This window comes from Hetaerina americana, unplaced genomic scaffold, assembly GCF_022747635.1.
Source record: "Hetaerina americana unplaced genomic scaffold, ioHetAmer1.1.p SCAF_1, whole genome shotgun sequence".
Lineage (NCBI taxonomy): Eukaryota > Metazoa > Arthropoda > Insecta > Odonata > Calopterygidae > Hetaerina > Hetaerina americana.
Window position 1 is genome coordinate 81,205,461 of NW_027286069.1, and position 19,956 is coordinate 81,225,416.

At 35.6% G+C, this 19,956-nt stretch overlaps 2 protein-coding genes across 8 annotated transcripts in view; one reads left to right on the plus strand and one right to left on the minus strand.

Moving 5' to 3' along the window:
- LOC139693882 (uncharacterized) overlaps window positions 1–19,956 on the minus strand; it is a 136,819-nt gene that overhangs the window by 3,506 nt on the left and 113,357 nt on the right. For 4 of the 6 annotated variants that reach the window (XM_071592217.1, XM_071592243.1, XM_071592202.1 and 1 more), the window contains 2 exons: window positions 17,175–17,379; window positions 5,086–5,203 (listed from right to left, as the gene is read on the minus strand). In XM_071592217.1, the coding sequence (XP_071448318.1) occupies window positions 5,086–5,100 (15 nt within the window). In that variant the 5' untranslated portion in view covers window positions 5,101–5,203; window positions 17,175–17,379. The remainder of the gene's footprint in view (window positions 1–5,085; window positions 5,204–17,174; window positions 17,380–19,956) is intronic. The other 2 variants (XM_071592226.1, XM_071592210.1) reach the window with 1 other exon arrangement.
- LOC139693868 (THAP domain-containing protein 5-like) lies at window positions 1,805–13,300 on the plus strand. 2 transcript variants are annotated; one of them, XM_071592182.1, is made up of 6 exons: window positions 1,806–2,032; window positions 3,076–3,271; window positions 7,155–7,304; window positions 10,356–10,477; window positions 10,597–10,740; window positions 11,969–13,300. In XM_071592182.1, the coding sequence occupies exons 1-6, from the start codon at window positions 1,959–1,961 to the stop codon at window positions 12,060–12,062; spliced, it is 780 nt and encodes a 259-aa protein (XP_071448283.1). In that variant the 5' UTR covers window positions 1,806–1,958; the 3' UTR covers window positions 12,063–13,300. The 2 variants fall into 2 exon arrangements, with proteins under 2 accessions (XP_071448292.1, XP_071448283.1); XM_071592191.1 differs by lacking the exon at window positions 7,155–7,304 and having other exon boundaries at window positions 1,805–2,032.

Below are 19,956 nucleotides of genomic sequence, written 5' to 3' on the forward strand. Positions count from 1 at the left end.
TGCTCTGATATGTCTTTGTAGATTGGACACCAGTCAGGATTTAATAGATAATGTAGCAGAGCAAAAGTTGCAGTTTGCTCTCTCACTTCTCTGATTACTTCTGGTGAACATCGCCCAAATAAAACCTCTTTGGTGAGACAGCATATCCATCTCTTAGAAAATTAAGAAAGGATCGAAAATTTTCCTGACATGTTCTGGTGGTCACGACTGTCTGGTCTTCGGTCTCCCACTGAACTAGCACATGAAATGAGTGTTATATGAACGTCAAATTACATGCTGTTTTTCCAACCCTGCGACCATGTACACAATATTTTTCTCGACCAAATGGCGGCCATCCCTTTAACACAAACAGTGATGGGATATTAAAAATGTCTCGTCTAAGATAGTATTTTTGGTAGCGCTTTTGTATTGCCTACGACTGCACTTTTACAGAGAAAAAACATCAATGGTGCAGCAAATGTCAGCTATTTGTTCCCTCCAAAAATTATTCTTTCCTACATTTGGCTCCGGTGGCTCTCTTGGCCAAGTGCATCCTGACCACTTTAATCTTTTTGATTAAAATTAAAAAGCTAAGAACAAAGACATTGTTTCCCATTTCAAGTTAATGTGCAGTAGCATCACTTCTGTTACAATTCCTTGGCCTCTACCAAACGAACTACGAAAGTGATTGCCGATTAAAAATCGTTACCAATAGTTGGAAAGAAATTATGGTAAAGATCAACCGGTCAAATCAAAATCAAAGGTGAGAAATTGTAGCCCAAACCATAAAAGATCCAAATCCATAAACATAATATCCCATCAGAAGATGTCATAGAAGGTTAAATCAAATTCATCTTTCAGATTAATGCATTTTGTGGTGGTGAACACATGATTCATTACGATCATAACAACAAATTATGTCTTCACAAGCTTAGTTGGACATGACCATCTACCCTGGACTTGACAAATCAAACTTATGCAGGTCCGCAATAAGCAATATCAAGGTGTATTGTGGCTCCCAACAAAATTCCTACCTACACTCACATGTACATACATACCAGGATGAGTGAAAGCATCAAGAATAAAGACATCACATTAGCACTCAACTCATACCAACTTGTCTTTCAATAATTATTAACCGAAACCTATTCTCCTCCCTTAGGTACTAATTGCAAGTGCAAGAAGCTAATGCTGGCGGGAAATATAGTGCTCAGGTTATTCTGTTGAATGAAAAAATTGTAAGCATGGGGGAACAAAAAATTGTTAAATGCAACCCAGAATGACTGTGAACATATAAGTACGATATTTGTCAGAGTAAGTGCTTAGAATATATGCACCTGAATATAATGCACTTTTTACACATGACCCATTACCGCGAAAATTGATACCGCATGTCCTCCGCTTTCCCAATGACAACTTTTCTGCAAAACAAAAGTCCATGTGATTCAATCGCTGAACCTCGCAGAGAAGGCAATAACGAATGGAGGGAAATCAGTTACTTACAACGTATATTCTTAACGTGGTGCTACGGACGCTTCTGTATAACTTGAATATTGTCAAAATATGAACGACAGTTATAAAATTAAAATAATAAGAAAAAAGCAAAAAAAAATACGAAATTATTTAGCCTGATACCACGAAAGATAAAAGAGAGTGATAATATCTACGAAGAAAGAACTACAAAGATATTTTGACGTTATTTTACACCCTGACTGAAGTTTCCAAGCAGAAATGCTATTCGTGCTATCCGCGTTGATACATTAACCGAACTCGCTGTTTTCTCGATTGTTCGAAAAATAACAATGTCGCTCGGCGCAATGTAAAGGTTTGGACCAGTCAACCTGGAGAGAATAGGAAGGCTGCATTTCTTTTTATAATTGTTCATAGTTGTTTTTTTAATGAAGTGTGAGTATAAGTTGGTGCTGCAGAAGCGATACTGAAAATTTTTGGAACTGTGCGTTAGGAAATCACATACAGTAATGAACTGCCAAGCTTTCGGCTGTGAAAATAGAATTGGGAATGCTCCAAAAAAGATTGGGTTAAGTTATCATAGGTATGAACAAAATATGCCCGAAAGGCTACGCCTAGTTAAACACACTACTTTACATTTTTCATGGAGTTGCGTAATATTTTAAATGTAAAATCATTGCCAAAAGTATTGAATTGTCTCATTGGTAAAATTGATTTGAATGGAAGTCTATGAAATGGTTTCTCCAAGTATGTTTATGCAATCTACAGTGAGAAATTGAGGTATTTCAACACGATTTTTAACTCGCCAAATAACACTAGTACATGATGTTAAAGGAAATATTTGATTTTTTACTTGTATCAACGGGTGGCCTAATGTGATTCATGTTGCAGAAATTTAGGAAATAATTCCGAAGGGGGTTTTCATTTTACTCCAATGAATCGTATTCTGAGAGTTAAACTGGGAACTAGGGATGCGAAGCAGAACTTTTAAATGTTCTGATGGGGAAGTGCTTACAGTGACGCCACAGCCAATGTACTTGCTACAATAGACTTAGAGCCATGTAGGTGGGTCAAGAACCACCTATAGAGCCATCTTGGTGGGTCATGAACAGTTTGTGTCAGTTCTTAATACAGGGCGTATCTTTTGGTCAGCCAGTAATATATCATTGGCTTTTTCACGAAAACATAGTTATATTGCCTTAGCAAACCCATGCACGAAAATTGGACAATTGAAAATAGTATTCCTGCGAACTATATGCTGGGAAAGATAGGGGATTTTAATAGGAATGTGGGTAAACAGTGAAATTAGTTACTTATGAGTTATTCCCTGTGTTCTGTCTTTCCTACTAAAAGTTACAATTAAATATTTTTTATACCAATTGCCTATTTATGACATTTTTATGACTTCATCTGAAGCAGTGACCACTGAAGGTAGTTGTTGGTGAATACAATTTTTGGGAAAGTAAGTTATCCCTGGGTTGATAGTTAACGTGTATAATCCCAACTTGGTAGAATTGCACAGTCATTCTCTTTTGATTCTTCTGAAAGAACCAATTCCAGTGTTTATCATTGATGAATTTTAGTTGGTGTAATAGTATGGTTGAAATTAATTCATTCAATCCTCAGGTTTCCTAAGAATGATTATTTAAGGAAATGCTGGGAGAGAGTTGTGGGAGGAGAAAATTGGACAGCACCACCAGGAGCAATTCTATGTTCTGCCCACTTTGAACCAGATAACTTTGATAAGTCTGGAAAATTAGTAAAGTTAAATAAAGGGGCCATTCCTTCTATATTCCCTAATTCAGAGAGGAATGACCATTTGGTAAGAAATAAATCCTCATTTGTGCCTCCCAAGTTTTTCTTTTCCCTTAGATATATGTATCTTGAATGTGCTGGTATTTCTGGATGGAATGTTTGTTCATCTTATTACCTGAGTGTTGATTAGTATGTAACTGTGATATTTAAAGAATAATAATTTTTAAATTTAATTTTTATTAATTGTAGTTCTTTTTGAATTTGTTGTAGAACAAGGGGTTTCATATTGCTGGCATGCCTCAAAACTTCTGGCATGCCTCAAAACTTCTGGCATGGTTATTTTCTTTAAAAATTAGCCAAACACGATATTTGGTTCATACAAAATTTTTCTTATTCTACTTTGACTACAATTAAACTTAAATATGGTGGTTGACAAATTCTAACAAATTTACGTGTACTTTTCTGTGTAGAGACCAGTAGTATACTGACCTCTTACTTATCCCTCCGGAATACATATTTTACCTGTTTGTTAATATTTGGTTACTTCAGGGAGTACTTTTACTTATTTTAGTTGGGCTAACATTTTTATTGTTTTAACTGTCTTGGCTCAAAAATGAAAAGACAATAGAAAGAATGCATTCATGGGGGTAAACATACACCCCTTACTTCTCATCTTAGGTTGTTGTTCTGTATGAATAATTGAAGGTTATCGACTTGATGCATTATTTAAAAAATAAGGCCATATTCAACTTAATCAAAACATTAAATTGAGGACTCCAATAAAGAGTGATCAAACATTTTGCTATACTCTATATTTGTTGTGCAAAAATTTAATTTTTCTATATTAGTGGCTTAATGTCTGATTTATACGTGGTTTTAGGGTAGTTTGAAAGGTTCTTGGAATCACCACCAGATGGAAGTGCTAGCGCAATGAGTTTCCCCCCTTGTAATAGGTGATCCTTTATGAGTAAACGCTTAATGCATCAGTACCCTGGGAAGAGATCTGTGGTGCAAATTCACCGCTTTATTTTTCCCGTGTAGTGATATGTGAAGATGGAAAAAATTGAGATTCGAGCAGTGATTAAATACTTCATAAAGAAAGATATGAAAGCAATGGAAATTTATTCGGACTTTTAGAACTCTATGCAGGACTCTGTTCCTTCATATTCAACTGTTTCCAAGTGGACAAACGAGTTAAAGCTTGTCCGGGACAGCTTAGATGATGATCCACATAGTGGGCGACCAAAATGTGCCACTACCCCAGAAATTATTGACATAGTCCATAAAATGGTCATGGAGAATCACCGACTGAAAGTACGAGAAATCGCTGAAGCTGTAGGAATGTCATTGGAACGGGCATATTACATAACAGTGGAACTGGATGTGAGAAAATTATCCGTTAGGTGGGTCTTTTGATGATGGATCACTGACACCTCACAATGGAAATTTCCAAACAATGTTTGACCTGTTTTAATAGCAACCAGCCAGATTTTCTACACCAGTTTGTGGCCACAGATAAAACTTGGATCCACTACTACCCAGGGATAAAAAACAGTCAAAGCAGTGGAAACATGTTAATTCACCACCAACAAAGAAAGCAAAGGCAATATGGTCGACCAGAAATGTGATGGCTTCAGTTTTCTGAGGTGCCAAAGGGATTCTGTTGATATATTTTCTTCCTACTGGTCCAACTATTCCTGGACAATGCTACGCTAACATCCTGGACCAGCTATGGCAAAAGATATGCAAAAAAAGGCCAGGTTTGGCAAGGAAGAAAGTCATCTTTCATCAAGACAATGCAAACCCCTTATACAGGTGTCTTTACAATGATAAAAATATGTGAACTAAGGTACGAATTGTTACCACACTCGCCTTATTTACCTGATTTGGCTCCATCAGATTTTCATCTTCTCTTCTCTAAGCTCAAAATTTCCGCAGTGAACGGAGATTCTCTTGAAACCAAGAACTAACTGCCAAAGTAGACTGGTATTTTGCAGGCCTGAAAGAGTAATTTTCAAAATAAGATCAAGACATTGGAACATCACTAGGCCAAGTGCATTAGTGTACAGGGAGACTTCGTTGAAAAATAAAAAAGTTTCAGTAAGTTGTTTATTTCTATTCCATTCTGAGAACTTTTCAAATTACCCTCGTATAAATTTTGTTGGTTTGATTCCAGTGTTCAGTCAGGGCCCTTTCAAGTTGAAAGAAATTTTTCATAAAGCATTTAAAAGTGATGATGCAGTAAAACTATCAGAATAAATTATGGTGGCCCAATGTCCTCCAACTAAAATTGGTTTCCCGGAGCATTATTATAGGTATTCATCTGTATTTATTTCCATGTGTACAATTTGCCTTATAAGTGGGTTTCAGCGCGTACATAAAAATATGTGCCACTGGTGCTGACCATGAACATGGCGATTGAAAAAGTTTTCGAGAAACTGAAGATTTTTCAATTTAATTTCTTTCTTGCGGTTGAATTATGGATTATAAAATAGTATCTCACAGAAGAACCATCAAGAAGTTTTATGCATTTTGAAACAAGAATAATCTCCAGTAATAGAAATTGGTGTACATGATCCAAAACTAGAGGCACAACTACAGGTAGATTAAGTCTTCACAAAAATACTACTTCCTGTTGAGTCATAGTTTACATAAATTGGCCGTCTCATGTAGCCATGCCTAATTCTTTTGGTAAGTCATCAGAGTCAAGCAGACTGTAAAAAATAATGAAGTTTTCTTGGGTCTTCCACTAGGTCAGGGGTTCCATATAGGTCCTTGGCCAACATTGAACCATTGACCCGGTGGGAGACCCGAGATAAATTCATCAAGCACATACCAGCTATATGGCAGATTTTTACGGAAAGATCTGGAAAGCACCAGATCTTCCTGTAAAAAATAATTCAGTCACATTAGGATCAAGGAAATTCCAGTTGAAAGTAAAAGGAGTTTTGTAAGGCTCTGATAGGAAGGTCTAATGCAGCTGTCAAATTTTGAGTTAAATATGTCACCACTTAATCACTTTTTCCCTTAATTTGGTCACTTCCTTGGCCATCGGAACTGTTGTGACCTCTGTAAGTGCATATAAATGAGCTACAAGAAATACAACAGACTCTACCTTATATGGTGTGGATTAGTAAGAATACCTCTTTAGTTTGTGGTTGGTTGTAATATGATGTATTTTTAATGCTGCCCCATTGATATGAAGAAGCAACCAATGGAAAAATATTTTGGCTCTAGCTAAAAATACCATTTAACCCATCTGTATACATTTTTTATTATATACAGGATCCTTCCCAAAAAATAATTAGAATATTGGGAGGAAACTTTATTGCAGATCAAGTGCAAATTACTAAAACTCTTCCAAACACATTTTGCATTAACACACCTATGTTGGCCCCTCTGCCAAGCTTCTGATATGCTTCCTGGAAGGCATTGACGGGAGTCTCATTCAGGCACCTTGTCACGGCCTCTTTGACATAATTCAGTGGTCCAAAATCGTTGTACTTAAAGAGGTTTAATTTGCTCCAGCGTAAATTGTTTGATGAATTACTTTGAAAGTTTCAGTGATTAAAAATTATGCAAAACATAGAGTGAAACATGAGACTTTGAAAAAAGTGGCAACAGAACTCAGGTTCTTCATTTTCATACATTTTTGTGAAGACTTAATGATAGAATGCAGGACAAAATCCTTGGTTTTTTATCGCAGCCCATATCAGTTTCATGTATTTGTTATTATCATTATTAATAGTTGTTATTAACCTTGTCTCATTATCATTTCTTATTACTTAATATCAATTGAAAGTTTTAATATTCCTTCATTATTGCTGCTTTGTTTCACAATATGTGGGGGAGAATGAAATTGCTCTCCTTTCATCGTCATTATCATTAAAAGAGTTTAAGTGTTTTTACTATCCCCTCTTGATTATGTATGTGTAATATTGACTTCACAGGAGCAACTGAATGTAAATGGGGATAGCATTGATATTGACAACAATTCTAACTCAAATTTTTGCCATAATGAAGGTCCTTTGGTTGAAGGCGTGACCAACTTCGATTCCTCACGAGACTCTTCCTCAGATAACGATACACCCCTCAATGAGGTAAAATTCATAATACTCTGAATTTGGGTTCAGTACTTAAGGAAATTTTCAAACTACTTCCTCAATGTTACCAAGTTAAAATTTGACTTTGACTGTAGCAAAATATTAATCTCAGTTAATTTGATTCATACTGAGAGTTCACGTAGATTACATTACATATTACATATGCATGCAATGTCCTTTTTCCTTTGCAAGATAAGTTTAGAATGTTGCTTTTGATGTTAAATTATGACTTTGCTTCCATATTGCATGGTGAAACCTTCTACTACGTATTTATCACACAACAAATTTTGTTGGAGTCCTGTTCAAGAATGGGTTAAATCATTTGAAGAGATTGGTAGCAACAATGAAATTTTGTATTATAAGTGTTGTATGAAAAGTTGCCCCTCTCTGCATGAGAATATCAGCACTCCTCAACTAAAGCTGGGGAATGTGTGGCCGCATAGGTTGAAAGGTACTCACCAAAATTTCAGCCATTTTGGACCCCCAGTTGTTGTTTGACAATCATTTTAGTGAGACGTGGGGAAGATTTTTGTGTAAATGGAAACAATTGAGTATCAACCTGTCATTATATTTATGTATTTGAAAGCAATACACCTGGGCAAATCAAAGATGAGTATAGGGACTCTATAGCATCATTCATGAACGTGAAATTGATGGCAGCTGAATTGGAACATGACCATACTTGCTTGGCTGATGGTGAGCTTTGGAGTGGCCAAAAACTATGGCAACCACGGATTGTATAAAAAATTCAACCGAATGGTACTGAATGGCCATCAAATTAAGTTTGGAGAGATAGCAGAGGCTATGGGCATATTAAAAGAAATTGTTTGTCATAAATTGACTTAAGAATTGGACATGCGAAAGCTAATTTATTGGTTATCTTCAAAAAGGTAACACAATAACGGGAGAGTGTATGCATCATTACTTGACCAACTGAAGGCAGAAATTGCAAAAATGACCACATTTGAAGAGGAAAAAAAGTGCTTTTCTATCAAGACAATGCACCTGCTCACACTTCCCTGGCCAACAAAGCTAAAAATTCACGGATTACAGTTCAAATTGGTGGACCCCTCACTATATTCACCAGATATGATCCCCAGTGACTTTTTCCTGTTTGGTAACCTTAAAGTTTCGCTTGGCGGATGGAGATTTTCATTGGACAGGAGGTTATCACATATATAAATGCCTATTTTGCATAGAAAGACTTCGACTACTGTTTGGAATGGTTGAAAAAGTTAAGAGCATCGCTGGAAAAAGTGTCAACTTAGGAGGAGGTTATGTTGAAAAACAAAAATACGTCGAAGGAAAAAATTTCTTGTTTATTTGTAGGTCAACAACTTTTTAGACGACCCCCAAAAATTTGAATAAGATTCATGTTTATAAAAGCTAGAATTCTTTGCATGAATATGATTTTGGATATAAGATTATGTTTAATAATGTATGTGACATTATAATGGATCTTGAAGTAGATGGGGATCCTTAATGATAAAAAGTCATCTGAAGCCTGTGGCCAATTGGTTCTAGTGACTATAATTCTGAATAAGTGGCTAGTAAAAATCTGAAAAATTATATGAAACCTTCTTTGAACCAGAATGTATGCAGCATTAAGAAAACAGCAGTAGTAGTAATTCCTGATCAAAATACGGCTTCATGCAATGACCTAATAATGCTGAACTAGTTAAGCAGGAAGTTATTTATCTCACCCACTAACCTGAATATAATTGGTTTCTCTTCCCACCATCAGCATGAATATTGTTGTGTTATTTGGTTAGTTTTTCATTAACAATTTGATAGGACTATTCAAACACCCGGAAAAACAAATCTAAAATTGCTGCCTAACCATCTTTTGAAGTAAGTGAGATTTGGCTGACTTTCATACACATCTTTGGTACTGCTAAAGGTATTTTTAACAACCAAGCAATCTTTTTTACCTTCGCTAATCCACCTGGGGCACACACATCACACAAAAACTAACCATGTACTTAAAAGTACAATCTTAAAAGACTGTTGCATGCTGCAAAGGGTTAAACTGGGTTATGATACTCTTAAGTAATTTAAATGTGACTTAAAAAAATGGAATATTTTACAAACTTCTCCAAACATAATTAATTTTGAAGAAAACTCTGATGACATGGAATTAGAGACTACTTTTAATTTAACACTGAATGGTAGAAAAATTCATTAGCCTTATTGATGAAGAAAGTGAAAATTTGTTGGGTGTTCATGCTACATTCTGTTAGGATTTGAACATGAACCTTATGAACACAAAATGAACATTCATAAAATGGTTTCTTGCCATTTGGTAGGGTGGCTGCCAGAAAAAGAGAAAAAATTGTTGTTTCAGTGAGGAAAAGGGCCAAATTTTCTGAAAACATTACAAAAATGATAAGTGAATCAGGTATTCTCCACTGGGAAAATTGCTTCTTTTAGTTATGAGACCACTTCAAGTTTGGTACAAGCCAATGTGCATACATGTCCTGCCAAAAACAAAACCATAGTAAAACAAAATTTACGATGAAAAACTATTTTCAGTCTTATTTGCAAAATCTGTAACTTTTGTTATAAGGAGTGATGTTTCATTAATAATGCATGTTGAAAAGTAATCCTGCCCCTATGCATAAAATGTCTTTGCATTAAATAAATTTCCTGAATGAGGTCTCTTGATATGTTTTCCAGCATGAGTTTACTTTGGCTGTTTAGTTTTATATTAAATGACAGAAATCACAGTAGGATGAAGGGATTATAATTTATCATAAATGAAAAATAATGAAATTGGGTATGGACCTCTCCATAATATATTAGAGTACAACTTGTGTAACATCTCCACTCTAATGAGGTGAATTATGAAGTAAAATTTAAAATTTTGTTTACAAAATAAACCAACTTTGTAAAGTTTAACAGGCAGCACATTCTCTAATGGGAGGGTTGACATTCCAATGAATACTGATAAAGATCTCCTACATAATGTAATGATTCATACCCACATCAATAACTTGATTTGAGGATTTTAATTTGGAATTGGATATTTTTAACGTATATTTATTATAGAGGATCGCTAATGCAATGAAGAAATTGACACAAAATAGCAATATGAAATTCATGGAAAACTTTGATCCTGAGACCAGCAACAGAGAAAAGAGAAAACTCTCAAGGAAATTTAATGCTGGAGGGTATGTACAAATTAAGCCTTTAACCCTGGATGACATTAATGTAGTTTGTGAAAAAGCAACTTTTAGTCAATTGGATACTGTTACTTTAATTTTTGCTTCCTCATGATATGTTCACCTAGGAAAAAGCAGACCACAGATTATGATGACAAGGGATGCCTAACTGCATGTGGGAAGGATATTTGTGACTGCATGGAACCAGAATGCCCAGGTTGTCACTTTCCATGCTACCGTTGTCAGTCACCAAAATGTGGCCACGAGTGCAGGTGAGAGAAAATGAGAACAGTCACTAAATTGAAGTCAGTATTTAGGATGTTAAAATCTTTCTATTTCTATTGGAGACGATACACGTATGTTGTGTTTATCCTGTTAAAGAAGAACTGTCAAATAAAAACCGACATCATTTGAATCAGCACTGTCTTTTTGCCCATAAGAATTTCTATGACAAAGTAAAACGCTAGTTTGAAGCCTTAGCAGGTTTCTTCACATTTGAATCACATTAGAATATACTATGCCAGCTTGAGTTAATGAAATGGAATATTGTCATACTTCTAGGAGATGCTATGCTTATGGTGAAAATTCTGTGACACTAAAACTTAGTGCCTCATCAGGTTGTTGGTCTGGTTGCCATTGTCAATTTGAGTAGTTGAGAACTAAATTATCAGTAAGGTTCTAATTAATCCTTCGTCCAAATAGAGCAAAAAGATTTTTCTCTTAGGTTTCCAGTTGTATTTGAGGCATCCTTTGAGTTTTATGTGGCAGATGACTCCGTTAAAAGTTACTGTCATGGTATCTTCAGCAGCTCTTTGAATTACATTTATTTTCCTTTAGGGCATTCTCATAGGTTTGTAATAAGGGACACCACAAGTAAGATGTGGTTTTATTTTATTGAGTCTTCCAGTTGAGTATAATGAGGTTTAGAATGGGAAACATTGTTGTTCTGATAGCAGATAAGACAGTAAATGGCATCTGAGTTTATAAATTATACAAAAATGTTTTTAGTAACTTTGATTGTCCTTCCTTTTTTATCCAAAAGGATATTGTGCATGTAATAAATTTTTTAGTTTAATAAATAATTTCAAACTCTGGTTTACATGTCTCTATTTTTGTTCATGATTGTTTGTGTGGGCTCTTTTTTATGATTCATATTGATTCTGGCTTTTCTTAGAAAAAATTAGTCCCCTGACTGCATACATGTTTGAATTATTTTTAATGATAAAATATTCAATGCCAAGATCAAAAGTAAAAATAATATTCTGCTTAGATCAGGTGCTAAAAATTCTATAAACTAGCTTTGTCGATGGAATACTAATAAATTATGATGTAATATAAATACTTTTTACAACTTCAGAATAATATAAGGAAAAATAGTAATGCATCTGAAAATATATATGATGTACGTATAAATTATGATCAATACAAAGAAACCACTCTGTTCTTCCTATTTTTGTACATTTTTTGTAATATCCATTAATTAACTTTTATTTGTTTCAGGGTCAACAGAAAATATGTCTATGAGTGCATAGACATTGAAGGAACCCCCAAAGAGTTAAGCCTCGAGGGAATCACAGTTAAAAAAGATTCATGATATTTTAAATTTTTATTTATGTGATCATCTTTTGCTACCTTGTTCAGTCTGAAGACACTTCTTCCCACTCCTGGGAGAAGTGTTTCTCTCCGGACATTTAATAAAATTGTTTTGTAAAGGGAACTTAAAGAAGTTTTGAGCAATGTTAATTGTGGATTATTTGAACTTGGTATTGTGACTGATATTTTAATATCCTCTTCTTATTTAATATACTTGTACACCCATGTTTATTTTCATTCGAAATTTCACAATGTAGAGTGAGGTAAAGACACAGAGATTCTCTGAGACCTAAATTGCTAGCGTAGCAATTATCATTTCATTCTGAATTATATTCAAATTGCTGTTTCAAAAATTTTAATTACACAGTGGTTATTTTATTCAAAATTTATCCTGCAGCAAAAGACAATGTGGCAATACGTACGTACTTATGCTCAACTTGCCCTAGTGGTGGCCTATTGATTTTAATTACTGGCTTTTCGATATGTATCAGCAAGCAATTTGATTTTGATTGGTAAAGACAACTATGGAATACCCCATGACTTCCAATGCCGTTTAAATTTACTCCATACAAGAGTGAAATTAATGATTTCATTATAAAAATTAGCTTAAAATATTTCACTGATGCAACTTTACTTTATTCATTGTGCAAAATTTACTTAACCATCATTGGAAAAATGAGTAATGCTTTTAAGTGCATGGAGTGTTACCTATTTTTAAGTGCATAATCTTGCCTATTTTTACCTCCACATTGTTGTGTGTACGAGCTAGGGGTATAATTGAAAAGGTTCAACTAATTGTACATGAGCCAAGGATGTCACTGTGTCCATTGATCTTGTTTGCATTTCTAAAATTTATTTTGGGAGGTGATTTCACTCATGTTAGGAGTGCTTTGTGATATGAATAATTGAATGTAATTAAAAATGACTGACTGCAAAGGGCAAGAAGTGTGCTGTAAAATAAATTACCAAGAAGGAAGACTAGTTTATTCTGAAATAAGGCTTCATTCGTTATCCTTCTTTTAAGAATGATTTAGTATCTATTTAGGCTTTGAATAATTTATTACAGCTCATTAGTGGTATGAATGTGCTTTGCAGTGTTGTTACTATTAACTTAAGTTTAGCATTTAAGCAATTGGTGGAATGAAGTAGTTTTGTCATCTTGTCATTTAGCGAATATGTAACATGATACCCCATTATACTTTTTTAATAATTACATATTAAAAAGTTTGTCAAACTCAAGCTGTACTGCCAATTCATTCTCTGCATTATCTAATTTACCTAATTGGCTATTATAATTTTTAAATAATATCCTTGACATGTAACTTGATATCAAAAGCAAAATTTTCTTGGTAGTGAATTTGTGATTTTTATATGATTCTATACAGGGGTCAGAAGTTAGAGTAAATAATAGGTATCAGGGATTTTGACAATTTAGCATTGGCAGCTGGTGAGCAGCACTGTAGGGAGTGCTGGACAACTCTTTGCTATTCTATTTTAATTTATTATGTATTAAGTGTGTGTGAATATTTATTTTTAACAATGATTATGCACACACTATAGAAGTTCATAACACATGAAATCTCAAAGTGAAAAGTTTGTTGGGACTTGAGCCTATAAAATAAGGATTATGTGCCATGCGGTTGTACTACATGAGCAAGTACATGGCAGCTGAAAAGTTTTCCTGGGGGTTTTCTCAATTTCATTATTTTTACTTTTTTTAATGCATTGACTAGAAATTTGCATATCCAAGTAAAGTGGACTGGTTCTGTGAGCAGCAGATACTCCAAGATGGAAATGCTTTGACTTATGATCGTCACTCCTTCATGACTGTCACTCGGATTTAGGTTATTCACCATATGGAGTTTTTTTCAATCTGGTACAAGTATAATAAAAGGAGCTTGTTAAAAGAACATCGTATTGCTTTCATTCTCAGGAATGAATAAAAGCTGGAAGACTTCAAGAGTTTTGAAAAAATCAACAGCAAAAAAGAGTTAAGTTAAAGTCAAATCTGTGACTTTATCATGTCATCAGCAACATTAGTTAAAAATGGTAGAGCAATTAGTTTTTCAAAATCAACTTAAAGAACAATTGAGCTGTCCTGGAATATATTCTGACTGACCAAAGGTATTTGGTAACTCAAATAGAACCACTTTCACAGTGCCTTCATTCTCATAATGGTTTATTAGTGCCTCCTATCTATTTTCTAAAATATGTCATTTGTTCAAATCCAAGAAATTAGCATTGTTGGGTTTCTTAATTTATTATTTATGATCTACAATATACAATTTAGTCTATCATTTAATTCTGTATAGTTTTAGAATTTTCGTTAAGCACATAAGATGATTCTAAGTACAGTATTGGATTTGCATCAAGCTTATAAGGATATCGGTAAACATCAGGATTGAAAGCCTTATCATGGCCTCTAAAACGGTTGTTCAAACTTTCTGCAGAACTAGTTGCTTCTACGAGACTGATTTAGTCGGGTTTAATGGTTTGATCCTTCCTGGGCAGATTCATGGCAAGTACCTCTTACTCCCTATTTGGTATTGATATAAGGAAAAATATTTAAAATAGTTTGCAAACCAATATTTTTCCCAAGTTCTTTCTAACTTCCTCATTTTGCGTGTCTACCCTAATCTTGTATTTCATTCAACTGATATTGCAAGAATTGCCAAGCGTATGGCGTTCTTAATATGCTTTTAGAGCTCATTTATTTTCTAAGACTTATCTTAATCTTTTACACCATGCATATTCCATGGAACCTCACTAAAAAGTAAGCATAGAAAGGAAATCAACCTATTTTCTATATAAGCCACATGACCAGTCATGATTAATTCATAAGTCACAGCAAACATTGCGATTGTGTTTCAGTTTTTTGAATTATGAAATTTAAAGAAAGTCCAAATTCAATTAAGCCCATCCTTAGCTTTTGATTTCATTTTGTTCTTGGTAACACCAAATAGATAATTTTACTTTTTTGAATATGGATACACTTTGTAGACATTCATTGTCAGATGTTCCACTGTAGTTGTCACTTAGTCCGCTCCTGGCTGTAATCTGTGGTTTTTCAACCATCAGTCCTAGGGGAGGTCCTGGCCAATGTTTGCTTATTGTATCCAATGCCTGCCTCCACTTCCACCACAACCTCCCATCCTAAAAGCATGAAGTCCTTTCGGCCCATCTCATCTGATGCCATTTCACTCTCCAGTCAATTAGGTCATAAGCAGCACAGAATCTTGCAGCTCATTTTCTTGTTTGACCTTGTTCTACCCTTGTCTCCCTCCTCATCCCTTCTTGAAAACTTCATTAGGAAAGAAGTTGGCAGCTGTATTTGGTCTACGCACTCCCCACAATACATTGCGGCATGATAAGGTTACATTTTGACTGGCGGCCCTGAAAAAAACTACTTCTGAAGTGTGAGAATATTTTTTTGCTTTCATCATGTGGCTTGAAATTTTACTTCGCCTATCATGAAATGTTACTTGCATAAAACTAAGGAGTGCCGCAGCTCTAATGGATGAGCTATCAATGAAATTCAGGCAGTGAATACCAACTTCGTGTTGTAATTTATGTTCCATTGGTGGGTTGTTTTTTAACTGTTCCTTGCCATTGATAGCTGAAATACAATGTTTCCATCAAAGATTTTACTTAACCCCTTTCTTTAATGAGTCTCCCTTTATGCTGTAGTTGTGACTTGTGACAAGAAATTATAAAATAACCAATCAGAACCTATCTCAAAGACTTTTGATTCCAGGCAAAGGGCCATTTTCCTACACACACAGAGATCCTACTTAAATAAACATCGGCGTTTTTAGTTCATCAACGTACTTGAATAGTTTCCTAGGATCATATTTCGAGTAATATAGATAAATTTCAATATATTTTAACATTCAAGATGGCCAGCAATCTGAAAAAATCAGGGAAAATGGTCTCTGCTGGGAAAATTCATGAAATTTCGCTGTAAGTGTAGAATTTTCTGAAGGTCATCTGCAAAATATTTTTTACGATAGTACTCTTACACCCTTTCTTAATGTGCGACCTCTCGGTCCATGTACGTCGGTCCTATAGCCCCGAGGTTTTTAAATTGAAATTGTCTTGAATGATATGCTTTGCAACTTGATACCAGACTGTTTCAAATGAAATATTTTAGTTGATGTAACAAAATGCCATCCAATGTTTCACTATAGAGTATTTTTCTTGTGGAGGTCGGTATTCTTTTCCGAATTCCTAGGCCAAGTTATATACACGTATTTCCCGATAAATGAAAGGCGGATTACGTAATAATACCACCTGACAACTCTCTTTGAGATTTTTAGTACCTTTAATGCATGGATATAATTTCACTTTAAGTTTTTTCAATGAAAATTAACGAAAAACACTAGTTGCTTCAAGGTCACCAAATTTTTCCTCCTATATCACGGTTTTGTCCACGCACAGGTTTCCTTGGTTGTGGGATTATTGCGTTTTGTAATCAGCCTTGTATCCGTTAACATTTATTCAAGTGTGCTAACCTCGGAAGTGAAAGTGTCCACAGGGAGTGAATAAAGGAAGACTGTAATGAGCTTAAGCCAACCCGCATACTTACACATTTTTAGAAGTATTCAAATGATTCTTACAATCATCAATTTAGTTGCTGGGAAAGAAATGTATGAATTAAACATATACTATATTTAAAACTTCCGATGAAATTGACCGTACCTACTAATTAGGTGCCTGAATAGTATAAACGGTAAAGCGGCAATTATAGCTTAAGTTAAAATATTGTACTTTTGAGTCGATGAATTTACGATCTGCATGAGTAATTACATATTTACAGTCAGTCATTACAATTCTTATTGTTTTTATAATGGCCAGTTTTAATTCATGTATTTTTTCTGACGTTAACATAAGTTATAAAACTAAGAGGTAAATTTTTGTAGATATATTTGGACAATTTTCATAAAGCTGGGGGTTCCTTCTAGAGCTACAGGTATCTACTGAGAAAATTCTGCGTGGATATTGGGGAAAGGAATAAGACTCGGCAACGAATGCGGACAGCGGTAAACCGCGGAAACAGAATCCGTGGATACGGAGATTAAATTGTATTATGATAATCACAAAACAATCACCTTACCGTCAATCAGAAACCAAAGTGTTGCAGTTGGTATTTTCTGCTTCTTTCTGCCGTGGTTCGGGAGACAGGAATGAGATGTATAACGCTGAAGCCAGACTATCGCCATTGCACCTCACTTTGGCACACCTTATGGGCCCCAAAAATGCTTTCACTGGGCCCGATTTCCCTCTTGGAGATCCTTTCTTGAATATCTATCGCTCTTAAACTGTAATAGAGCGAAGATTTAGCATTGCGAAGAAAAAATTCTCACGTACTTGGCACAGTGGGAAATTGGAAATACGGTGTACTTATTTGTTTTTTTCTTACCAAGTAAGAGCGGCCAGTGAGGTTTTGGCTGAATTCATAACATTAAGTGACAAAATGAAGGTTACGCTCGTATAACCTGAACTATGAGGGCAATCATGAAAGGTGTGTCCTTTATTAAAAAATAAAACATGAATCACATTTCGAAGTAGCAAAAAAGATTCAAGAGGGATCGAAGAAATATACAGAAGAACTGGATGGTAAGAAACTTAGTCCATCAAGCTTAGACATAGAAATAGAATATGACGTAGAAGAAGATAGGTTAGGTCTAAGCATCCTCGACGATGATATAGAAAGGGAATTAAGGGAGATGAAATAAAATGAGGGTGAGGGGGTAGACAACATTTCTGCGGAACTACTAAAAGGTTTAGTAAAATGTGGGAGGAAGACTCTATATGGACTGTCTCGTAGCATCTATGAGCAAGGAATCTGGCCGGAAGACTGGAATCAGGGTTAGTTCCAAATCCGAAAAAGATAAAGGCTACATCATGTGAGGACTACAAGTTTTGAGAGAACAATAAGTTTGATTTCCTCTACAGCTAAAGTGGTTCTCAGAATCATCAACAAAAGGATAGAGTAGGATAAATGATTACTTAGGGGATGATCAGTTTGGGTTTCGGAAGGGGAGAGGTACGCGCGATGCCATTGCAGTAGTGAGACCACTAATCGGGAGGAAAATAGGATACAATCAGAAGTTTCCTGTTTTGTAGATTTCGAAAAGGCTTTTGATAGAGTGAATTGGGAAAAACTAATGAGTATAATGCAGGAAATAGGAATAGATAGGAGGGATAGGAGGTTGATCCGAAACCTGTTCATGTCTCAGACTGCTCGGGTGCGAGTGGGGAACGGAGAGTCCGGATGGGCTGTGTTAGGAAGAGTTATCCATTATCACCGTACTGTACAACTTGTATGAGGAGGAAATGATTAAAGAGGGATGGGATGAACTCGAGCTAGGAATGAAAGCCAGTGGGGAATCCGTAAAATCAGAATGGTTTGCTGATGACCAAGCTCTAGTTTGTCAGTCCACCAAGGGGTTGCAAGCATTGCCGAGTGAATTGGAAATTCACTGCCATAGATATGGGATGAGAATCAGTATTAATAAAACAAAGGTTATACCATTTCCCAGAAAGAGAAAGGCTAAGATTACTTTTAAAATAGGAGGTCAAAAACTAGAGCAGGTGGAACAGTTCCCGTATTTTGGAAGTGCTTTGAACCAACGTGGTCAAAGTAGTAGGGACGAAAGGAGAAGGATTGGGCTCCGCAAAGAGGCTTTCACAAGGAGGAGGGAGGTGATGACAGAGACGTTGGGTAAGGATGTTAAGAAAATACTCATAAAAACTTTGATATGGAGCATAGTTATGTACGGCGCGGAAACTTGGTCCTTGAAGCAGGAGGATATTCGTAGATTGCAGGGTTTTGAAATATGGGTGTGGAGAACGATAGGGAAGGTGAAATGGACCGAAAGGAAAACTAATGAGGAAGTACTAAGTATGGTGGGAGATGAGAGGGGACTGTTGGGAGAAATCATGAGGAGGTAGGAAGAATGGTTGAAGGGCGTATTCATCGGCAGTGGGATGTCGAAGAATGTGATAGATGGGAGAATGTTAGGCAAACGAGGATGGGGAAGGAACTGGATATGGATATTGGACGGGATGAAGGGCGGAAGGAAGGACACAGAGATAAAGAGGGGCTGGTTGTAGAGTAGGATGTTGGGTTGTGTTTTGTTAGAAGAAACAAGATATTTATTTGATATAGTGTCCATCCAAACCCTAACAGGTAGATTACCTAATAATAATAATAAACTAATTTCGAAGTAGAGAGTCAAAATCTTCGAATTGGTCAGAATTGCTACTTTCCTATACATAGTCAGTTTCATAATGAGGTAGTGAAATATCTAATACAAAAAAATCCAGATTTTCAAGGGACTTCATCATAAAGAAGAGAGCAACGTTATGCATGGCTTTATTTTATCTATCATCGTTAAAATGAAGGTAAATAAATTGAAATTTATGACGGCATCGAAATTGAAGCAAAGTTATGTTTCTAGTTTCGTCCGAGGTTACCGCCGCAACAATGATACTAATCAGTCTCTAATAGCATTAACCCGTCATGAGAGTTTGTCCGGCAGTAACCGGACGTACGCAGATACGAAATAGCAGCGAGCCCAAGTTATCCCCTGGTCGCTTCCATACACGAGTTCCATGATAGCCCAACTGAATTACCTTCCTCGTTACTACAAATAAATATGCAACTTATACAGTAAAATTCTTTCATAAGTAACCAAAAATGTAATATGAATTCACCCTTACTAAGTGTTTGGATATAGTTGCCGTCGTTAGGTCTTGCGTAGGTGAGCGAACGACGAAGACGACTAAAGTGACACGTGGGTTTTTTTGCACAGAACCCTGCAAGCCAACGCTAGAATGTGTGGCAGGTGGTGATTAAACACCAGACTACCCTTGACCCAAAACATGTTTTC